This window comes from Anarhichas minor, unplaced genomic scaffold (assembly GCF_050575085.1).
Source record: "Anarhichas minor isolate MPS153535 unplaced genomic scaffold, ASM5057508v1 ptg000002l, whole genome shotgun sequence".
In the NCBI taxonomy this organism is placed as follows: Eukaryota; Metazoa; Chordata; class Actinopteri; order Perciformes; family Anarhichadidae; genus Anarhichas; species Anarhichas minor.
In genome coordinates this window covers 2,518,196-2,542,289 of record NW_027466448.1, presented here as the reverse complement: position 1 = coordinate 2,542,289, position 24,094 = coordinate 2,518,196, and the positions used below count along the sequence as shown (strand labels likewise).

The 24,094-nt window shown below is 43.2% G+C and overlaps 2 protein-coding genes across 7 annotated transcripts in view; both read left to right on the top strand.

Moving 5' to 3' along the window:
* The first annotated feature begins 121 nt into the window (after positions 1 to 121).
* On the top strand, positions 122 to 21,593 carry tnpo1 (transportin 1). 4 transcript variants are annotated; one of them, XM_076081782.1, is made up of 26 exons: positions 122 to 229; positions 387 to 506; positions 1,486 to 1,561; positions 2,016 to 2,161; positions 3,157 to 3,263; positions 6,575 to 6,665; positions 8,469 to 8,602; positions 9,242 to 9,323; positions 9,677 to 9,799; positions 10,437 to 10,555; positions 10,868 to 10,928; positions 11,157 to 11,328; positions 11,540 to 11,692; positions 11,773 to 11,998; positions 12,641 to 12,812; positions 13,006 to 13,092; positions 13,217 to 13,324; positions 14,337 to 14,495; positions 14,591 to 14,678; positions 14,764 to 14,862; positions 14,968 to 15,063; positions 16,833 to 16,908; positions 17,735 to 17,834; positions 17,917 to 17,991; positions 18,249 to 18,388; positions 18,497 to 21,593. In XM_076081782.1, exons 2-25 carry the CDS (start codon positions 402 to 404, stop codon positions 18,354 to 18,356), a joined length of 2,763 nt encoding a protein of 920 aa, XP_075937897.1. In that variant the 5' UTR covers positions 122 to 229; positions 387 to 401; the 3' UTR covers positions 18,357 to 18,388; positions 18,497 to 21,593. The 4 variants fall into 4 exon arrangements, 3 of the variants coding, with proteins under 3 accessions (XP_075937897.1, XP_075938052.1, XP_075937971.1); XM_076081856.1 differs by having other exon boundaries at positions 129 to 229; positions 390 to 506; XM_076081937.1 differs by lacking the exon at positions 6,575 to 6,665 and having other exon boundaries at positions 2,016 to 2,165.
* Positions 21,594 to 22,303: 710 nt separating this feature from the next.
* Positions 22,304 to 24,094, top strand: part of fcho2 (FCH and mu domain containing endocytic adaptor 2) — a 38,185-nt gene continuing 36,394 nt past the window's right edge. For 2 of the 3 annotated variants that reach the window (XM_076081511.1, XM_076081679.1), the window contains exon 1: positions 22,304 to 22,469. In XM_076081511.1, the coding sequence (XP_075937626.1) occupies positions 22,437 to 22,469 (33 nt within the window). In that variant the 5' untranslated portion in view covers positions 22,304 to 22,436. The remainder of the gene's footprint in view (positions 22,470 to 24,094) is intronic. The other variant, XM_076081590.1, reaches the window with a different exon arrangement.

The window sequence follows — 24,094 nt, the reverse complement described above, 5'->3', positions numbered from 1 at the left end:
TGGCGTTTTGAATCACGTGACGATCAAGCGGCTTTTTTTTTTTTTTTTACTTCCGTTGACGCGACTCTCTCTATATACGGCTCTGTGCCCGCAGCTTCTTTTTTTTCAGCTTGTTGCGAAAACGGATGTGACTGCTGTAACAGGCCCATGTCTGAGAACCCAGACAGACGCTCACATTTCAGCAGAGAGTCCGCTTCACACTCGAACACGGTCGGCCAAGTCGAGACGGGTAAAAACGCAATTTTCCATACCTAAAAAACGAGTTTACGTGTCGAAGACAGGGTCGCGTTAACGCGCTCGTGTCTGTCTCGAGAGGTTAGCCGTTGGAGAGTCGTTGGAAGACAAATCCTCTTGTGTTAGCTGTAATGTTATGTCTTTATCCGCAGCAGCAGCAGAGCAAGATGGAGTGCGAGTGGAAGCCAGACGAGCAAGGACTTCAACAGATCTTACAGCTGCTGAAAGAGTCTCAGTCGCCAGATACGTCCACGCAGAGATCTGTCCAGCAAGTATCCTTTCGACGTGGATCGTGATATGTGTGTTAGTTGTTACTGTCAGGTGGACTCAACAGGCTAGCGGTAGCTAACACGCTAGCCTGGGTGGGTTACCGTTATAAGCAGGTAACGACACGCAGGTGCAAAGCGTTGTCGTGCCGTGCTGAATGACTCATATCTGGGTATTTATAGCGTTAGAGATTGATGTATTAATATAACGTCTATAAACGTGCCATGGAGGCTTGCTCCAGCAGTTAATCGCCTCCATGTACACCCTCACTTTGCATTAGACCAGCAGAAAAACAAACAAACAGCAGTATATGTCAACCACAACCTAACAATGGACTCAGTTTTCTTCAGCTAAAAGCTAAATATGCTATTCATTTTAGACTTTAGTCAAAAATCCTGTGTATTGTAATAATCCTGTAATGGTGATTTTTATTAATGATGATGTTGTGATACATACAATCATAACACCAGTCTCCAAACGATATGTCAGGGTGTTGCATATGTGAAAAGACCATGATATATATATATATATATATATATATATATATATATATATATATATATATATATAATACAAATAAGTGACAATGTGTGATGCATTACAACATACTTTTTGTATTGGAGAACAATGAACATCACCTGCTCCCTGCTGCTTGTCTTATGTCTTTTGTCTGGTTGCACGCTGATCCTAAATGGTTTGCTTATGTACCGCTTCATATGTGCACTGCATCATTAAATCATAGACGACCTGCTGTTATAGCCCTAAATAAGCCATCTGTCTGGGTACTTACAGTGTTCAGCCCCCGTCATGTGACACATTTATGACCCCCCTCCCCCTACAACCATACACCCACTCCCCTCACACACACATATCTTCAGGTGAAAACAATCAGTTATTACCATGTAATAGATTGCAGTGCTAACATGCTCCTAACCTTTTAACATGCCGTACGTACAGTTAGTCTTCCTCAACCACTGTTCCCAGAGACTCGAGCAGCTGAACCAGTATCCAGACTTCAACAACTATTTGATATTTGTTTTGACAAAGTTCAAATCAGAAGGTAAGCTCTCTGTGTCGGTGTGTCGTTCACTATCTGCACTGCGTTCCTAGATCACCCGATTGTTCTGGTCTGGACGGAGTGAAAAGTCAGACATGTCACTTTTATGTAACTGCTGACAAACGGGTCTGTTTGGCCATGACTCGGGTGACCCAATGGCGTCTTTGCCACAGAGATGATGTGGCACTCTGAATATGGGTCACTCTAATTTTAAACCGAGTTCCTGGCACCGCTCGACTCTTGGCTTGACTGCCAGCGCAGTCGATGACCGAAATGTTAAGTGGTGTTAAGACATTTTAGGATGCTGTTCCACCGTTGCTCTTAGTTCTAATGCAACAAGGCACACATGTTTAGAGAAGAGTAGAATAATAAGTCCAGTTATCAGTTAGTTACCAATTTACACAATCTTTTAATTGTCTTGTTTTACAATCTGTCCTTTCTCCACCTCGCCCCCAAGACGAACCAACGCGCTCCCTGAGTGGGCTGATACTGAAGAACAATGTGAAAGCCCACTATCAGAACTTCCCCAATGGCGTGTCTGATTTCATCAAGAGCGAGTGCCTCCAAAACATCGGAGACTCGTCTCCCCTCATCCGGGCCACTGTAGGTAGGTGGAATGTGATTGCTTTTTTAAAAAGATTACGCTTTAGTTGATCACTCATCATATCTCGCATGTTCATATCCACAAAGGAAAGATATCCACGCTTGTACTGTAGTGTGGGACTGTTAAAAGCAGTTTATCCAGAGTGTAGCTTGCAGTATTTGTCCCTTGTTCTCTGTAGATTTGATTAGTTGTTGACACAACACACTGTCACATTGAACCTACAGCTGAATGTCCATTATTCGCACTAGACGTAGACAAAGCAGGTTAAAGGAATGTGAGTATACTGATTCAATAAATTGCTTATTAGCTTATTAGTCATGAATACTAAATAACTTGAGATGAAGTTTCCTTTTGATATATATATATATATATATATAAAATATATATATTAGATGTAATTGCATTTTTTTGTAGGACAGGAATAGCATTGAACACAGCACCTCATTCATTAAGCTATGCTAAACAGCCTTATTAGCACAGAGCATGTTTAAACCAGCTTTTGAAGTCTCAGCTCTCAGTCAAATACGACACATTCACAGATAAATCACGGTTGTTTTCGATCGTCTCTGTTTGAATAACAATGCAGAAACGTGCTGATATCTACACATGCTTGACTAGCAGCCACACAGCCATTCAACTTAAAGCTTTTTATTAGCTATACTGTACTTTGTGACAATGCTAACTCAATGCATATTTATATGGAGCATATCCCCACAAATGGACTACAAAGAGGGATTCTTTCTTATGTTCCTGGATTTGTTTTAATCGCTAAGTTTATGTTTATTTAGACCCCCGTTAGCTACTTCATTTCAACAGTAGCTGCTCTTCCCTCGTATTTCAGACGATACTTCAACACACACACAACAAACATTGGTATTATTGTTATTATGATAACTGTCTGACAAAACAACGATAGTTTAGTAAGCAGTGCTTGTGCGTTCTTAGTAGTTATGTAACACCAGTGTGACTAAGAGTACCTCCGTCCTTTTACCAGGTATCCTCATCACCACCATCGCCTCAAAGGGAGAGCTACAGAACTGGCCGGGGCTTCTACCTAAACTCTGCCTGCTGTTGGATTCTGAGGACTACAACACGTGTGAGGTGAGGACAAACACGGGAGATCTAGGTCGGATCTGGTGACTGTGGGAATTGATTGTCTGCTCATCTGTCAGGGCTTACTTCATATGTATCTTTTAATCACTACACTGTAGTGATGATGGCAGCAAAAGACGTCCCCTATACAGACGGTCTATGTTGCAGAAAAGACCATGAAAATGAGAGGAACCACCTACATGAATAGGATATATTAGATGTGTCCTGACAACTCCGTTAGCATTAAATATGGGACACATTCATTCATCACAGGGAACTGTCAGGATTTGTCCACATACTAAAATGAAGCATGTTTGACATGCTGTGAGTTTCCCCCCCGGCAGCTTCATCTGGCAAAACTAGTATCTACATGTCGGTATATTTTAGAGCTCAAACCTGTCAATATTTGGATATACTGATGATATAGTTGTTGTGTCTTTTGGTTTCTTAAATATCACTTCTTTTGTGTGTGAGGTAGGATTAAGTATATGCACATTTGTCTTCATGTGGCACGGCACACTTGTGGGCTATAAGTAGGCCTGTCTGGGCACACAGCGCTGCCTGTTTGTTTATTTGTTTATCTGTTTATTGTGGGGAGGGAATAGAGCTGGGTCAGCTATAAAGCAGCATCTGGATCACATCCTGCTGGCCAGATGAGCTCAAGGCAGCCTCACAGCTGGAGCCGCAGCCACAACTGCAGATTATTCAACATGGAATCGTTTATTCTCTTCCTATGCTTTTGACCAGAAAACCATTATGACCCCGTTTCCTGACTTGGCGCACATCGTCACCCAGAATAGCTCTCATATCAGCAAAGACAATGCAATGTGGCCCTTGTTTTATACTGCAAGTTGTTTTCTTCTTGCTTATTATCACGTCTTGATTGCATCGAGCAGAAGTGCTTAATGTTCTGAGCTGTTGGTCGTATCGGCTACTGTAACTGCATCACAATACAGTAGCTCGTAGTGGATGTTGGATCATCTGATCAGGTGCCGCGCCCATACGTCGGCTCACATAAACTCGCTGGTCATTAATATTCTGTCAGCTGCATGTGCCGGTGATATCAGCCACCATAGGGAAGGTGGATACGTTACACTGGAGAACACGCACAAATTAGGCGACGCGTTAAATTGCCGTGTAAATGCTGCAGGATTACTCGTCCCTTACAGCAGGAATATATATATTTCCCCGTACTCTCTGAAATTGAAGGAAGAGATGCAATGTCTCTCCTTGTGGCACCACAGCCGGCCTCTCTCTCTCTATAAAGCTCATTCTGAAGCTGAGATTTAGGTCAGCTATTTACCGCAGAGGATCTTGAAGTGTATGTGTGTACAGGGCTTAACGGCGAACAGCGACCAAATGAAGCGGCTCCTCATAAGGCTCACTATGATTTTGAAAAGCAGCTTGGAGGCTGGAAAGCTTCTTAATGTCTGATGTTGAAGATGGTTAAGTTGGTGCTGGAGGGGAAAAAAAGGCTCTTCTAATCTTGTGATTAAAGATGCAAAATATATATTTAAAAGCGTTCAGTTGTTTTGGGCTATTCTGTCATCATGGTAGGTGAGCAAAGGTATTCTTTTGCTCTGCCACTGATCTTTTGTTGTAAGTTATAAGTGTTATAAGTACGTTTACAGCTGGCTCTGAAATGGCATAATGAATGTGCTGAATGTTTCAAGTGATGTTAATGGAAATAATGATGCTTATGAATTGATTTAAACTTGCAGGTTTTAGATTTAATGCAGCAATAAATCCCAGCTAATGCCACAGCAGACAGGTGTTTTGTGAAGCTGAGCTTGTCTTATAATGTATGAAGTGGACAATGTTGGACTTAGAAAACATGGAGCTACCATCATATCCCTTACGGTCATATTGTTTTGTAAGGAAAGCTCGTGTTTCACTACACTGAGCCTGTAACCTCGTGGCATTTGTGTCAGGTGGAACATGGAGCCGAGTGTCTCGCAGGCTGCTCCTTGATCTACTGCGGTGTGTTGGACCTCTGTTCTACGCTGCTTTGGACAAAAGACACATTTATAAATGCACATATTTTATTCAGAAAGAGTTGAAATGTATTTTAGAGTCTGCCGGTGTGGGAAAACCAGGCTGGACACATCACGTCTACTCAGACCTCGTAAATCTAGGGACAGCAAATAACCACGGCACGCCAAATAGATTTTTGAAGGCGTTGACTGTTGCCAGAGACTATCTCCTAAACTATCCACACCATCACTGCCACCAGCACTTTGATTTCTATTTTGGGAGTATGTTTAGCGCCTAACAGTCTACGGTTTCAGAACAGTGTGCACTTTGTAGTCCGAGCGACGAGGAAACGTGTGCACGCATGTTGGCCTTGGGCCATTTGATCAATAGAACATATCCTCTGTGTTGTGCATTTACAGCGCATGTATACATGCTCATCACTGTGTTATTGAATCATCCTCACTGTGAGTGGACAACAGTCTGAGGTCATGTCTGCTAACGGGCTAATGGACTTTGTCTTTATCCAGTGCTTAGCTCATGGTGGGAATTTCTGTCAACAATATTATAAAGATCACAGTCTAGACGTGCTCTTTATGAGAAGTGCCCTGAGATAACTTCTGTTGTTATTTGGCGTTCTAGAGATCTGATTGAATCGATGTTGGGAGCAGAGAGACTTAGATACACGGTGCAAATGAGGCGTGTAGCTATGAACTTTGTTATCTTCATTCTGGGTTTTTTTTTCTGGCATTATTGGGGGAAAATCCATAATAATCTTTCAGCATATTGTAATTCAAGTGGTACGCCAGGGTCAGCAGCTTTCTGGCAAGGCATTAAAAATGAAAAGCACAGCCCCCCCTCTGTGTCCTAAACCCCGACCACCAGATGAGCACGGGCCTGTGCACGCGCTTCATCTCATACATCATCCTTCATACAGTAACCTGTACTAGTCTTTCATCTCATACATCATCCTTCATACAGTAACCTGTCCTCATTCTTTCGCTTTCTTTGCAAACTTGTTGTAAAAACCGTGAGCTCTCGGTAACTCTCCATCTCTGAAAAGCCTCGCCGATATTGCAGCCACTAGAGCCTTGAATCCCAGTGTATTGTCTCAAAGGGCTTTGCAGACCCACATGTTTGCATAGAAAAAAAGAACAGAACTTCCATTTTCTCTGAGATGACCTGTGATTGGCCAAAGTCTCCGGTCACAGGCTAGATTCTCTAAAGCCTGAAAACAAGAGCCAAGAGGAGGTGCAGAAGTCTAGTTTTCTCTCCGACTGAGGTACAACAGGCTGAAAGGTTATTGTGGAATTTCTGTCCCATAGGTCCTGTCTTGTTTGTGGTTACAGAGCAGCAGTTGTAGGAAAAGCCCCCTGTGGCACCCCACTGTGCCCCTCTCTGCTCCACCCTCTACAGGCTCTACCAAAAGGACAGCAGCAGGTGTGTTGGATGCCGAGTGTAGCGCTGGTGGCTTTATATAGAGAGCAGTTTTACTGTCGTGATTAATGGCAGTAATGGAGGGCAGTTGCGACGGTGTTGTGAGGATGAAGTTGACGAACACGCTTTGTCACCTCAGTGCTCGTTTGTACCGTGACATTCTTCAAAGTTCCAGAGCTGGAGCTGTTTGGTTGTGTAAACGCATACTCCTCTGTTCCCTGGCTAGCTGTCATCTGCATGACTTACATTCTCGCATTTAATGACCGGCCCATAACAGGACTCCAAGGGAGGACTGACGCTTCAGCTTCAGTGAAATGCCTTCTTTGCCCTTCTCTGTTGACACACAGGCACAGAAACACCCACATTACATGCTGATGTCGTTGGGAGGGGCCTTGTGTCCGGTTCCACACATTTTCACATGGGATGAGTTACATCGGAGCTGCATTTCAGTGTATTAGTGTTTCCAGAGCTCAAATCTGATGCTGCAGGATTCATTCAACTATCATAGCATTCTGCTCTTCTGAATACACTGAAACATTCAGAGATGATTCTGTGTTTATGATGCCTGGTGCTCAAATAGTCAAGTTGACGGACGGCGTTTCCCTGATGTCAAATTTGTAACGTTAAGATGTCGGCCATATTATCTGCCCAGAGAATGGGTTTATTGCTGCTGTTTTCATTCCTCGTTGCGCAACCCTGTGTTGCATAATAACAATTAATTCATCTTAAATCTTTGATTCCTTCAATAACTTTTTACTTCCACTGAGAGCATTAACCAACATGATTAATGAATCTGATCATGATTGTTTTTCTCTGTCTATCAAATGTAAAATGTTGTTCATAATGTTCGATGATTCAAGTGTGACATCTTCAGATATTATGTTTTGTTTCATTAACAGTCCAACATATTCAGTATGCAGTGATATAAAATGGAGAAAAGCAGCAATTCACACATTTTAGTGGAGTGGAATGAGCTATTTTTGCTCTGAAAAGCAAAATTAAATCTTGTGTTTTTATGTCACCCCCCCAAAAATAGTCCTGTTCCTTTTGCACACTACCCTGCAAGATGAAATTTGATAAATCTGTCTCGTAATGAGGGAAACGTCTGCGGTGACATTGACACATTGTCTCCTCGTCGTAGACTCCTCGTCTTATTTCCTCCACATTGTATTTGAGGCCGCTCGCTGTCTGTCGTCGGAGAGGAATGCCGACATGGGAACGGTTTCCATGGAAACTCATTCCAGACACCGTCGGCACCGTTTCTGTTTCTCGTATCAGATCCTCAGGCTGCAGTTTGGTAAAGGGACAGAGGAGGCTGCAGCATATTGTGAACATGCATACTAACCATCAGTCAAGCAGCTAGTATTAAGTGTGTGTGTGTGTGTGTGTGTGTGTGTGTGTGTGTGTGTGGATAATTGTGACTGCTTGCCAACTGTTTGGAGGTTATTAGAGCAGAAGGGGATGAATCCTTTTGAAGATCGTGGATGAAGGAGGAGGCTGAACACATTTTTGAGCTCTCGCTCTGTGCAAAAAACTAGAACAAGATCCTTTAAATGTTCGATACTTATGTAAACACATTATGATCTTACATTTGTACAATGTTGAGCCAATAAAATACAGATATATATTATCATTCGGTTGAGATTAGCTAGCAAAAAGACGGTAAACAGAAAGCTAAATCCATTGCTCGTCCACACACGCTTGTCTGTAGCTGCAGTGTAAGCTGCCTCCATGTTGGGGGTCTTAACAGTGGACGTTTCATAACATTCTCTGTTGTTTTTCCCCTCTTTGTGTTTTATCCCTCAGGGAGCGTTTGGAGCGCTGCAGAAGATCTGCGAGGACTCTGCTGAGATCCTGGACAGTGACATACTGGATCGTCCTCTGAACATCATGATCCCAAAGTTCCTGCAGTTCTTTAAGCACAGCAGTCCTAAGATTAGGTATCAAGCTTTATTCATAAACCTTCTGTTTTAATTGACGATAAAGCCGAGTATCCATCATGCCAGCTCTAAAGCAGATCTAAAGCAATTCAAAATGTTCATAATTTCTGTTAACTATCTTTACATATTCATGATACATGTCCATCAGTTTATTGCATAGATGTTTCTAGAGATACCAGTATCGGAAATGCCTCCGAACCAGTTTACAATGCTGGATCAGGTATCGTTGAGTACGCAAGTCCACGCACAGATCCGCTATCACGTTGTCATATCATTTATCAGCTCACGTACGCTACACAAGAACAACACGTATCCTTCCTTCCTCATCTCTGTTGAGAGTTGCACACCGATAGCAGGTGCTAGCATAGAGTGTGAAATGTCAGCAATTTGGCAAAATGAACATCTCTAGGTTTTAGATGTCTTTGCACACGTACAATGTATTTACAGACTAAAGGTCTATATAATTGTACAGTTGAAGTCTCGGCCTGTGGTAATGCAACAGAAGAAAACACTCCCTCACATTTGGAGGTTAAATCAGCGGAGACAGACAGAGAAGAAGACAGCGGCTGCATTCATAGTGTGCGACACGTGAGTAAAGCGTGTTGGAGTGGTTCTGAAGTGCTGCTTATTGTGTTGCAGGTCTCATGCCATCGCCTGCGTTAATCAGTTCATCATCAGCAGGACTCAGGCTCTTATGCTGCACATCGACCCTTTCATTGAGGCAAGTCCGACTGTAATGCATCTGTGTTGTCCCTTTTGTGCCCACGCGTAAAGATATGCACGCAAACATGATTGAGTTTTACTTCTCACTTTATCTAGTCTTTTTCCCGGCCTTTTAAATTGCTTTTATGATTCTTAATGTATTGATTGTATTGCTGAATGTGCTATTCCTATTTAGGGCTTGGAAGCAGCGATACAGAACATTAACTTATAATAAAGTGCTAGCTTAATATATTGCTCAGGCTACGCAGTGGTTATTGTTATTGTTTGTAGTAGTAGTTGTTGTTTCACACTGTGCATAGTGTGCATAGTATGCATAGATATTTGACCCTGGTGTCATTCTATCCTTTGCAGAACCTGTTTGCACTGGCGACAGATGAGGAACCAGAAGTGAGGAAGAATGTGTGCAGAGCTCTAGTCATGCTGCTGGAGGTTCGCCTGGACCGTCTCCTGCCACACATGCACAACATCGTAGAGGTGAGTGAGTGTTAGAGAGAAAGAGAGAGCAGTAGGAGTAGGATAAACACATGTATTTCCAGGATAAGTGGGGATTTTCACAGACCTCCACTGTTCAGAAACTAAAGACGTCAGTGAGCCGCTCTATTGCACTGGCTGTCATGACCCTTATGATAAACACAGTCACTGTAGTTGAAGTTGAGTCCATCCTATAAACACTAGGGTTCCAAAAATACTTGCTTGCGCACAAGACTCAAACAGCTTTGCTCCAGTTTCAGTTCTTTAAGGAGATTAATTAGCCCTTTTAAAACGAGGACGTCTTCAGGAGGCTTTGGGGGATAAGTGTCACAGACAGGGTAGGAAACATAGAAAGTATTGAGTGACGAATGCACTCAGAGTGCTCCGACTGATCGGCCACCGGTCGTAACGGGACGATATAGTTCTATAGTTCTATAGTAGGCCGTTGGATGTGTTAATAATAACAAAAATAGAACCCCGCCCCTCTTCTTCTTTAATGACGCGCTCCTGATGGCTCCCTGTGGACAGACATGCTTGTTTTAGGCTACGGATGTATTTGCAATCGGCATTTTTAAAATGAAATATCGTGTTTTGTAAATATAAAGTACATACGATTAAATTTCCCGTTATTTAATTTCAGTACATGCTGCTGAGGACTCAGGACCAGGATGAAAATGTTGCCTTGGAAGCCTGTGAGTTCTGGCTTACTCTGGCGGAGCAGCCCGTGTGTAAGGAAGTGCTGTGTGGACACCTCTCCCAGTAAGAAAACTCTCTCACACACACACACACACACACACACACACACACACACACACACACACACACACTCCAGTGGTCAAGCTGTTGATTCATAGCAACCTTGCCAGTAAGTTAGTGAAGAGACCTTGTGCTGGGATGATATCTCTCTTCTGATTAAGAACCCTGCCTGTTGACCTCAGTTGTAACATCTTTCAACGCGCTGTCACATGAAACTGCTCCAGCAGCAGGACTTACATGTGAGTGATTGCTGGTGGGCTCCGACCTATCCTTGCCCTTTGTTCTCATCTTTGCTCCTTTGGCCCTCTGCTCCAGGCTCATTCCAGTGCTTGTCAACGGGATGAAGTACTCTGAGATTGACATAATCCTGCTCAAGGTCAGTTTCTATAGCCTAATGTTTGTACCTGTAGGTAGGAGGATGAATTGCCCTGTGACATGCAGTTCAGTTGTTTTGTGTGACTGTTTTATACATTTTAACACGAAGATTTTCAGATGTTGGTGTAACTTTGATGGCAACGGGATACTGCGTTACATTCTTCTTTGTTTAAAATGCTGTAGCAGCAACTTGCGTGACTTTATTTCATCCCGTACGTTCGTCACCAAGGGGGACACCGAGGAGGACGAGGCCATTCCGGACAACGAGCAGGACATCCGGCCGCGCTTCCATCGCTCTCGCACGGTTGCCCAGCAGCACGAGGGCGATGGCATCGAGGACGACGAAGACGAGGACGATGAGCTGGACGACGATGATGATACGATCTCTGATTGGAACCTGCGTGAGTTCAGTGTCTGTGTGAATGGAGCTGTGTCCCTCCAACGTTTGATGATATGAATCGTCCCGTTGTCTTTACTTAGAGCTAGGAAACACACCGTGTATTGATCACTTGTCTCTTCTTTGTGTCTGCTGTACCTGTGACGTCTGTACGATGTTTGTCCGCACACTTCTATGTCTGTATGTGTGTCCCCCTACTTTTCCACAAACATTAGGGAAGTGTTCAGCTGCAGCGTTGGACGTGTTGGCCAACGTGTTCAGGGACGATCTGTTGCTGCACATTCTGCCCCTTCTGAAGGAGCTGCTCTTCCATCCAGAGTGGGTAGTGAAAGAGTCTGGCATCCTCGTGCTGGGGGCTATAGCTGAAGGTGAGAAGGGAAAGAGGAGGAGAGCAAACATAGGGTGTCACAATCAGAAGGAATGACACTGTTCTCATCCCTGTCCCCAGGCTGCATGCAGGGCATGATCCCGTACCTGCCGGAGCTCATTCCCCATCTCGTGCTGTGTCTGGCTGACAAGAAGGCCCTGGTGCGCTCCATCACCTGTTGGACACTGAGCCGTTATGCTCACTGGGTCGTCAGCCAGCCTCCGGATACTTACCTGAAGCCTTTAATGACGGAGCTGCTCAAACGTATTCTGGACAGCAACAAGCGTGTGCAGGAGGCTGCGTGCAGGTGAGTCCTGATAGAACCTGCACCTCCTTTGGACCGGTCATACCCACACATTCTCCCTCAGATGTTGTGATGCATAAAGATCCCCTCCACTCAAAAATTAGTTTTTCTTTTATGTTAAAAAACCCAAGTCACGTGACGTGTTGGACGACTTTACACAACGTTGCTTTCTTCCCCTTCTTGTTTTAAACGGTTGAATAATACCTGCAAAGGTTTACGGTTTGTGATTCAAGTCTGGCCAGGAGTAATGATTTTAAATCTGTGCTGGGGGTTGCTGAGAGAGTTGGATAACAATGAATGGGAAGTCGGGGTCAAAACAAATGAATGGGATCCCAAAATACTGGCTAAATACAGTGTATTAGTACCTTTTTACTTCGCTAGAATTGTCTCTTCAAATGTCTTTTATATCAGACTTCCACAGAAAGGAACATATTGTTGTATGGTGCGATTCCTGCTTGTCACACCAGCTAGATCATCAATGAGAAATGATTTTTAGAAAAGAGTGGGAACCCTGAAAATGAGGTTTCACGGTCCTCTGCTGAAGCGGGAGATGTCTGTACACTTCCGTAAAATGTTAAAGTCGTTTAGAGGTAATAGTGACTAAGTGCTTCCTGTATGATGATTTCTTCCCTCCCTTGTTTTTAGTGCCTTTGCCACTTTGGAGGAGGAGGCTTGTACAGAGCTGGTTCCCTACCTGGCCTTCATCCTGGACACGCTGGTGTTCGCTTTCAGCAAGTACCAGCACAAAAATCTGCTCATTCTTTACGACGCCATCGGAACACTCGCAGACTCAGTGGGGCATCATCTCAATAAACCGGTATGCAGAACAGAAATATGGGCTGAGTTTCATGTGAATATAAAGTCAGCACACTTCCTCATTTCACCTTTCTAGTGGTAGGTGTACTTTCTGATAGTATCGTACAGACATCATGGAGATGAGAAGATAAACAAGCATCAATAAATCCTACTGTGTTTGCGTAAAGACTCTTTTAATCTGTGTTATTTCTCAGGAATACATCCAGATGTTGATGCCTCCACTGATCCAGAAATGGAACCAGCTGAAAGATGAAGACAAGGATCTCTTCCCTTTATTAGAAGTGAGTGGCGGATGTGAAGTTACTGCCTGTACAAGTTGTTCAGTTGACAGTGAGTCACTTCCCAGATGATAACAGTGTATAAATAGGCCACTGACTGTGTCTTCCTCCTGCCTGCCTTCCTCAGTGTCTGTCGTCTGTGGCCACTGCCCTGCAGAGCGGCTTCCTGCCCTACTGTGAGCCTGTGTACCAACGCTGTGTCAACCTGGTGCAGAAGACGCTCGCTCAGGCCATGGTGAGTGTGTACACACACACACACACACACACACACACACACACTCTCTCTCCAAGGTCACTGTTTTGGTTTTAAAGCCATATAATGGTTGATAATGGGCTCTGTTGTAATGATCTATAGCGCTTGGTCTAAAGGTGCACTTAGGGCATGTCAAGCTCCACTTTTCCTGGTTAAAGGGTGCATAAACTAGGCACAAAGTAAGGCATCGTATTAGGTCTCTTAATCATTGGTGTGTTTTGGGGATAACAAGAATTAAACCAATCAGAATGTAATCTGTAATCTGCACTTGCACCTGGCACATTGCTATTTATATCACGGATTCTGCATATTGTAGAAGCAAGCGGTTTTCTGTAAAGTAGCAGATAAAAACATCTTTTTTTAATGAATTTTGACTTTTGGACCTTACAATGCTCTGGAATTATTGCAAATGTTTGGATCACACCGGTCTGAAACAATCCTACACAGCCACCACTGGACTGTAATTCTACAAATAGTATAATATTAATAATATTAGTGTCGCCTAATCTTTATCTGCGACTGAGCTGAAATACTGGGTTCAAACACAATGAATAGATGTGCACTTTTGACCTGGTCTTTGTTTGTCACAATCGCTTTCTGCTGCCTCAAAATAGTAATGCAGCAACAATGCGCCTGACCACACCTCTGTTTAAGACCAACACGCCCACGGGGCACAGTTGTGTACATTTGCTACTCGCACACACAGTGTGAGCGTGAAGATGACAACTGCCTCAGGCGTTGCTCTGGGTGTAAGATGGGGCCCGATATGTCTTTGTTGTGTTTACAGCTTGTTGCACTGCCCCCAAGTGGCCAAGTAGAATAAATGATGTGCAGGTTTAATGTACAGGCGTAACGCTAAACTTCCTTTAATCAATAACAGTGGATGAAACATGTAGTTTTAGGATCGAGAGCTGGCTTCATAACTATAATTCAGGTTTTATAAGTAATTATAATTTGATTATATCCTCTTTTCTACCATCCTTCACTCTTCTAGCTTTATCAGTCACAGCCAGACCAGTATGAAGCCCCGGACAAAGACTTCATGATCGTGGCTTTGGATCTTCTGAGTGGCCTGGCGGAGGGTTTGGGAGGCACCATTGAGGAGCTGGTGGCCCGCAGCAACATCCTCACCCTCATGTACCAGTGCATGCAGGTGAAGAAAGTGAATAACGTGCCGCTTATCTGATAAACCGATAGAGTAACTCGCATTGTTCACATTTGTTTTGTTGTCCTCTCCAACCTGCTCAGGACAAAATGCCAGAAGTGCGTCAGAGTTCCTTTGCTCTGCTGGGGGATCTAACCAAGGCTTGTTTCCAGCACGTCAAACCCTGCATCGGTATGTTCTGTGCAGTTCACCTCAAACACTGTTTGGAAACTACTTGCTGGCCAGTTGCTAAGTTGACTCGCTTTCCTTCTTCCAGCTGATTTCATGCCCATACTGGGTACTAATTTAAACCCAGAATTAATATCAGTGTGCAACAATGCAACATGGGCAATTGGAGAGATATCTATACAAATGGGTGAGTGCCTCGATTTCAACAAACTCCCACAATATGTCACCGTTTCCAGTCGCCAGAGTAAACATGTTTGTTTCCACCGTTTCCCACTGTTCCTCCGCCCCGTAGGGTCTGAGATGCAGCCGTACATTGCCATGGTGCTGCACCAGCTGGTGGAGATCATTAACAGGCCAAATACCCCAAAGACTCTACTGGAGAACACAGGTACCACTCGGTGGCAGTGCTGAGCCAGCCAGCCAGGTCACCACACACAGGGAGGTGCTCCGAAAACATTCAGGCCCATTCAGCCAGGGAGTCAGCACACGCACTAGGGCGCCTGTCCCGCCCCTTTAATCTCTATCTAAAGAACCCTTCCCAAGCCGTGGGCCGTACAGGTTTGGCTGGTTTCACCAAAGTATGCCAAATATTCCAGCTCACTGCCAGCTTTTCGGGCTGGCAGTGTGGCCCGTAAATGGAGAGATAAAAGCAAACTAGCGAGCCCTGCTGGGACATTCTTGACGCTTGAATCGAGCGAGCCATGTAAGTGCCCAGTCTTGGGATTAACTAATGTGGACTGACTGTACACATACAATACAGAAGCATAACGAACCGCAAAGCACAGGCAGTGTGAGGGACAGATAGGTCAGTTCCCAGCCCCACGTAGTTAACTGTTACCACCAGACAGACATTTTCTAAACAATAACTAGAGAGAACACCTAGTGTGACTAAATGTAGGCCACCTAGCCCAGAGCATTTTTACAAACAATAAGGTTACACTGTGCTCTTGTTTTTACAAATTGGATTTGAAATTATTAATTTGTTGATCTCATCAAAAAGATGCTTTCAAGGGTGACGTGTAACCTGCCTTAATTAGATATGATCTAGGGACTCTGTAGATGTGTTCCTGTTTGTTTGCTGTCAGTTTATTTGTTGCTTTAATTTACTGTTCTTTAAATGTGGATGCATATCTGCCAATAGATGTTAAATGTTGTTAAGAATGGCCAATGTTTGATGCAGGATACATGATAATTATAACTGTGTCATAACATTCGAGAATTTATTATGGTTTGCGTCTGGCCAGTGATGTGTTGCATGTTTTCAATGTGTTAGTTGAAAACACGACAGAATAAATCTTAAATGTCTGTCGTAGAGATTTCCCAGAGAACCACTTTGTCACTGGAACTAAATTTAAACGCACAGCCGCGTAACGCCACGGTCGGTTCCCAGGTGGGTGTGGCTGGAGAGTGCACGGTGGCACCGTTCCCTTTGTCTCCGATCAGCTTATCCTGCACTGAACTTTATTCTAATGAGCATACCATCTGCTTTCTGCATGTGTCACTGGACTGTTCATAAATGCCTGTTTGTTAATGAGAATGTTGCATAGTTTTGTGTCTCTTAAACTTAGGTCCTCCCTCCTCTCTGCCTCATACGAAACCTGCTGTGCTGGATACTAGTCTCCCTCCATGTAGTTGGCTTGGAGTAATCTGTCGTTTCTTTTCAAAAGAACAAAAAAAAACATTTCTGTTTGTTATGGAAAAATAACTTTTTGTGAGTTTAAGGGAGAAATCTCTTAAGTGAACTTGTTTAGGCCAGTCTCACACACACACACATGCTGCACGTTAGCTCGTCTTTACATTGAGACATTTTAAATCAAGCTAACTTTAAATCCTCATAGATCCATATGATTTGTGAAAGCAGATGCCATTGTTTGCCTTTCTTTCTATGAATGTCCTGTCAAAGTTGTCAATGTGTTCTCCCTTAAACGTGTTGTATGTTTTTTTGAATAGAGTGTCATATTTTACATTCCTCCCCGTGACCACAGGGGGCAGTAATAATCAACACTAGTGAAATCTTCTGTTTATTATCACACACAGATTCTGTTGATTTATGTCTCTGAGTTGTTTGTTTTTTCTTTATTTTTTTCTCCTCCCCTCCTCATTGCTCATGTCTTGGTTGGCGTTTGGTGGTGTGTAACCGTGATTGCGTTACCTTAGCAATAACAATTGGTCGTCTTGGTTACGTTTGTCCTCAAGAGGTGGCACCCATGCTACAGCAGTTTATAAGACCCTGGTGTGTATTATTCAATCTTTTATTTAATTCATCTCCTCTCTGCTTTCTCTCCTGTTGCTCTCCTCTCTCCTCTCTCCTTCCCTCTCCTTCTCAAAAGAAGTCTTTTCAGTTTGTTTTCTTTTTTCTTATCAGTTTGTAATCATTGCCAACCATGTGACTAACCCTGTCCTCTTTTAGGTCCTACTTGTGATTTTCTTTTTTTGCCTCAGTAGCACCTTCATGTATTTATACATTGATTTGTTTAATTTCTAGTTTCTTTGTCGTTGTTAACTGTCGCTAAACCTAACAGATGCATGGGATCAGATTTGTCACATGCCTGCTGGTTCAACAACAGAGAAAGGATGCTAAAGAGCATTCCTCAATCCCTTTCTCATACAGTAGTCACCCAGCTGCATGTGCCTGTCCCCAAAAACAACTACAAATAAGAACCCCAACCTCCTCTAGTCAATCTAAAAATAAAATAATGTTATTTTCAAGGTGCTATCCATGAGGTTTCATAGACAACAGTGGAGTTATTAGAGCTCAAAGTAGTTTGTTAAAAGTAAAAGTGTTTGTTTTATTTGAATCTGTTTTGTGTGCATGCTTGACTTGTTGTGGTTACCTCTTAGGTCATGATAGACACTCACAGGGATGTAGACATACAGACTAATATGCATTATGATAAAAAGAAAACACCTAAACATTTGTATTAAGGATGGAAATAGGCTATATTTGTGTTATATTTCCTCACAGATATAACGTGAGTGTATTTGCAGTGGTCATGCATAGCGGCAGTTGTTTGTTCTGTGATGTGTCTGATGGTAAATGTGGTCGTCCCTGTTGTCAGGTGCACCTCTCTACGAAACATAAGAGACAATGAGGAGAAAGACTCTGCGTTCAGAGGAATCTGCACCATGATCAGTGTAAACCCGGGAGGTGTAGTGCAGGTGAGGTCCGGCGAACACGACGACAGCGTGGTCAATGTGTTGCCAAGTTGAAATGTTGCCTCACCTCTCTTCTCTGGAACAGGATTTTATATTCTTCTGCGACGCAGTGGCCTCCTGGGTGAATCCAAAGGACGATCTCAGAGACATGTTCTACAAGGTAAAAGCAGAACATCTCAGTGTTCAGACACATTTAAATCACAAGTGGAACTACTAATCGAATGGAGTGAAATTTCAGCAAAATCAAAGATGAACTCAGTCCCCCTGCCTGACTGTAATCCCCCAGTGGCCACATGTGGGGGATTACAGTGTCTACAGTTAGCCCGCTGATATCAACCCCGTCATGCACAAGATCTATTTTGAAAGGCAGCGTTTCATTACTACTTGGTGTGAACTTCTCCTGGTGTTTGATTTCAGATCCTTCACGGGTTCAAGAACCAGGTGGGCGAGGAAAACTGGATGCGCTTCTCGGATCAGTTCCCCATGCCGCTGAAGGAGCGGCTGGCGACCTTTTACGGGGTGTAACTGTTTCCACGGCAGTGTGCCTCGTCGCTGGGGTCAGTTTCCTCTCCGATATCTTAGATAAACACATTCAGAAACATATTTGATATGAAAGAGATGTTGCTGTTTGCTTTTCCTAATGAGGCCTCTCTTTCTCTGCGCAGGTCATTCACTATGGGAGACAATATAGGGAACCTCTTTTACCCAGGGAACATGTTACCCTTTACTGGGGGGAAGGGTCTGCCTGCTGAGGGGAGGGAAGGGGGGTGCGTACCCCTCCCCGACCTGAAGGGCGGGGTGGGAGGGAGGTGGTAGCTGCAGTGCCCGGTGCCCCCATGCACAGGCAAGGGGGTGGGGGGGAGGGACTGCCAGAAAAACCTTATCATGGGAGGAAAATTCACGTTATCACATCTTAATCAGAAGTAATGAAATCGATCACTTTATTCTCCCCATTTATTCCCCAAACTTCTGTTATTATCCGTTAGCTGAACTACTGAGAAGAAATGTAAGCAACACTCTGTGAAGCGTTTTGCTCGTTTAATTGTTGGTTCGAGGAGTTCGCACCTTGTAAGGTGCAGAAAATGCTCTTCAGAGCCAGATACGCTTTCATTATCATGTCCGACTGATAAACGCTGTGTTAGTTCTCAACACCACTGAATTCTACCAGGAGAGGAGAACACTGTTCATTTAAAATGCAGTTCAGTTGATGGTTCCTCAAGAGGTATTTTCTCTCAATACAAGGACAGCTCAAAGCTAAGGAATAGCAGCTGATGCTAAGAAAGCATCGTATTGTATCCGACTCGTAATTATAGAATGCTGCATATCATCAGTATAAAGTATCGCCTCTATAGCTATCAGTTCTTTCCGTGTTTCTTTTCTTTATCGGGGCAAAAGCTGTTGATTATGTCACTGGAGTGCACGAGGTTTTCTTTGCAGAGCAGCTTTTCTGGGAATAGGTAGCATGCTTGTGTCATTGTGAAGAGCTGTGGAACATTAGTGGTGTGTGTTGCGTTCGACAGCAGTCATTGCCCTGTGATGAGGTTCTCCTTTGGCCTTGTGATTTATCTATTTACAGTACTTTTGTTTCGATTTCCTCTACCTGAGATTTACGGCGATCAGCCGTAAGGTAGCATGACTGGGTTTACACACACCGGATTCAGGAGATGTGTCAAACGTCGGCTGCGTGACGCGGACGTTCACAGGCGAGCACAGCAAAGCTTTGGATGCTTACAATCCTTTATAGGGTCTGAGCCTCGTGGAGGGGAAATGAAGGAGACACCACAGCGACACCAATACCGTCTTAGTGATTTCTTTTGTGACTCTCTGGCTGTCAGAACCACGCAGTCCATCGAATGAATGTTTAACCTGTTTCTTTCTCAATGTACTGACGTTTTCTTCTTGGTTGTTTGGCTTCGTGTGCGTAAAGCATGATCTCCAGGATGACCGTGTAATTGTTTCGGGTGGTTGTGTTTTGTGGGGTACTTTCATCTCTTGCATGTTGGTGGCCCCTCACAGCCCAACGTATCGTGGGAGGGGGACTACGGGAGGGAGGGGAGCTTTAATTCAAGTTTTTTAAACAGTACATAGTAGCCATGTATGTATCGCAACACTGGGACTTTTATAACTTCACACGAATCTTGCTGGAGTGTTCTCCGTAAACGTTGACCCCCCCATAGCTGGATGTATAGTTTTTAAATACTGTGAAACTACAACAATGTTTTTGTCTCTGGTTGTTTTGCGCTGTTATATTTTATAAAGTGTGTAAGTGTTTGAGCTACAAATAGCCTGAATGTATTCCATGATGGGTTGGAGAGTTTAATTCAGTTCTTTTTTTAGTTTTTTTTAATGCCCTGCCAGTCATTTTTCCTCTGCTGGCCAGAGTAATAACTGCAGTATTTTAACCCTTTGCGATGCACCTAACATGCACTTAAAAGTTTAAATGGCGAGTGCTTGAAATTAATGATGTAGCCAAACCCTTCAGAATATGACCTTAGTTGTAACGGATCATTGAGTATTGCTGCTAAAATGTTTTTACCTAATGCAGTAAGTATCTCGACTATAATAGTATCTCTATTAGAATGTGAAAGTACTTTGGTGTCTCAGATACACTTTCACAGTACAATATATAAATGATCTCTTAGATCTATCATTAAGGAGGTAAACAGTGATTTATAATGCATCATGGAATACACAGGCAAATACTTGTATGTGCCACATCATTTTGTGTTTTGAAGTGATTTTGTCTGTCACATTCCAGCTGTTTGGCATGCAAAATAAATGGAGTAATCGTGGCTTGATGGGGTGTGTGTGTGTGTGTGTGTGTGAACGCAAACAGTCCTGTTATTCTTTCATTGAAAGAGGGTAGGTCTATAAAACACATGTGAAACAATCCCCACCATTACTGTGCTGTATTTCCGACTCGACCGCTGCTATACATTGTAGTTGTGTTTCACTACTTGAATACGTGTTTTCTATGTGTTTACCTCAGGTCGTCTGTGTTTCAGTGTTATTCGTTATGATTTCCCCTACGTGTGTACGCCTTCATGCATCTCCTCTCAACAACTAAAGATTCGTAAAACTCTCGCCCTTCATATTTAAAGTGGGTAGCCATGGGTGTTAATTAACATCAATGTTTATGTGTGTGTGCAACACTGCTAGCTGTCAAATGTGAATACAGTTGCAAGGCAAGGGGGAAGAATAAAATGGTAACTTGCACATACTTCATGTACTTTTCGTCAAAAGTGATTGTTATCATACTACGGTAAATATTTAGTGTGATGTGTACACAATGCCTTGAGAGCAAGTACTTTGAGGTTGTGTTGGTGTTTTGCAGTATACCGTATCTAAAGAAACAGGTGACGACTCAAAGATAATGTTGTGAACATAATTTGCAAGTTTGACTTTCTACGAAGCTTTACTGAAGAAAATAAAATTGTATTTTATAAAGCGCCCACCAATATTAAGGAATGTCTAGTCAAAGAACTCCCGTATGCTCATTTAGCCTTCAAACTTGATTAGACTATCTGCCTTCATCTTTTTTGCTAATAAAAGCAGAAACATCATTTTGATAGACTTTTTTTTTTTAAATAAGCTGCTGAATTTTAAAAAAGTAATACTTTTGGGGCCACCAAATATTTTGGATCATGCAAAGAATCTATATTGTATTGTAGTAATTTTGTAATATTTGTAAGATGATATAGTGGATGTGACTGGTTACCATTGCTTGATTCTGTACAATGTTCCAATAAATTGTTTACATTATTTCTTGTCTTGTATATGTTCTCAGCATTTTTCCTGCTGCAGCTGCACAATATGTACACACAAGGAAACACGGAGGAGGTAGAAACGTGGATGTCGAGGAAGCACATCTGCCACATCTTGTATCAGTTCGGGCATTCGCTCAGGGTTTAACAGATTCCAGCTTTAGATTTTAGTGCTGCATTTGACTTTGCGTGCAGGTTAGGTTTCACAACGTGGGTGTAGTTTGTGATTATAATCAAATGTTCCACGATTGGTCTTAAAAAGCTTGGTATCAAGTGCTTCTTGTATCCTGAGACAACACTACTCCTCCCCCACATAAGACGTTTCTTAAGATACATGGCAGTTATCAGACATCACAAACAAACACTGATAAAGATGGGCCCATGGAAGGTTGTGCAGAGGCAATGCACTCATAATGGAGGCTGTGTAAATATGAAAATACAGCATATCACACTGAAGTTACTCTAGTTTCTAGATGTCTGTCTACTCGTTATATTATACAATATAATAATTAATGTAACGCACAACACCTGCATGAGAGATAGACAGATAGATAGGTACTTTACACGACAACATATTTATTTCAGCCTTCGTTGTTGTCCGCCACGGGTAGCGCTGTTTCGCTCTCCGAAAATCTGCATTTCTACGGGAACAAACCAGAAGGGAGAGACGCAGAGAGTGGAGGTGGAGTCTGTACATGGGGAGGGAGAAGAAAGGGGAGAGGAGCGAAAACGGGGAAAGGCAGATACAACAGAAACTGGGGGGAGGACGGTGGATGAATTTCGCTGTAAAAGTTGCATTAAAACCAATTTTAAGAGTTGCGGCGAAGAGGAATAAAACAAGATGATAACGCCCTACTTCCTAGAGAATTTCTGGGTAGGTGGTGCTTTTTATTCACGGGTGTTCACACCGGTTGCTATTCCTTATTATTATTCTCCTGCTGTGTTTCCCTTCCCTGCCATGTTCATGTCAGCCAAGTAGTATTGACGTTACAGAGGTAGCCGTCATGGCTCACATAGGCTTTGAACCGGCGGTGTCCGGTGCCGCCCGGGCTCTCTGGTCAGCAGCCTCCCCGGCCATCGTTACTCTTCCTCGGCGTTTATTATTTTGCCACCCCGGGGGTTTGGGCCTCTGAACCCATCTAACGTGAAACCTCACAGAGCCCCCCTCCTCCCCCCTTTGCTCCCCGCTAATTGGCTCTCCCGGGCTTCCTTGGAATGTTTATGGTCAGTTCCACGAATGCCATTGGACGCCTCGGCTGTCAGTCATAGCCGTTGGCGTCATTTTTTCTTCCGTAACAAAGTTTCAGTGAGAGGCCAGATGTTTAGTAAGTTAAAATCACACTCTCGCTGTGTTGGATATTTAGCTCATATATTTGTACACAGCCAGCGCTGTACTGCGTGTATTACTACTACTACTCTGTGTACTATGTTGTGTATTTACTTCCCGAAAGGTCATTTCTCTTCCGTTTTGACGTGGCCACGGTAGTCTATGTCACAGCAGGTTGAATAATAAAACCCCGGCTCCTCTACTGTACTGATATTTAACTCAAACCTGTCTGTCTTTTTCGTTATATTCTTGCTTTTGGCGAAACATTAAACCCATACAGACTGTTATTAAAAGTCAAAAACACTACTTTCTTTAGGGCTATTGCTATTTAGGGTCATGTTTTTGCCACTGTTGCAAGTATGAGCCATGTTTTGGATGTTTTTACAGTCTCATATTGTGTCATCTGAACTGTCATAAATACTTTTGGTCTCTCTGGTCGGTTAACTACAGCCATAGGTAAATGTCATGACTATATAAGGGAGATATTTTTTAATACAGGTGTTATTGCTTTGCTCTGTTAATAATCTATGAGCATGTGTCCTTACAGCTCTTGGAAATATAGTGCTCAGATTATATTTCCTGTACATATAGTATTGTTTTAGTGCTGCTGTGTCGAATGAGAATTTGACACGTGTGTATTTATTTAGGCTGTTGCAATAGTATAAAGTGCTGTCAAATAGCCACCATTCCTATTGCGTTCCTGTCTTCCCTCATGTGGGAAACACAGCTCTTAATAATTTTTTGTTAGCCTCGGTTGACCTCATCTCCAGGGTGGCAAAGAGTCTCCTGCTGATAAAACCAAACTTTGTTACTGAAAATTGTCTGTCAACTGTCAACCAAAAGCCATTTTCCTCTGAAAGGAGACTTCATCATTAACTAAATGGGAAAAGAGAGGCGAGCCGAGACGCTCTTGACTTTTCAATCTGCCCTTTGTGCCCTGCAGTGGGACACAAGAGAAACCAGTGATGGGGAAAGATCAGCTGTGATTTTAACATGCAGGACACACACACACACACACACACACACACACACACACACACACACACACACACACACACACACTTGGCATTAGAGGATGCAACCATTTCGCTTTGACTTGACTACAAATCATCACCACAAGCGGACACACACACACACGTTAGGCTTCACTTTTGCCCAGAATGCCGCAGTAT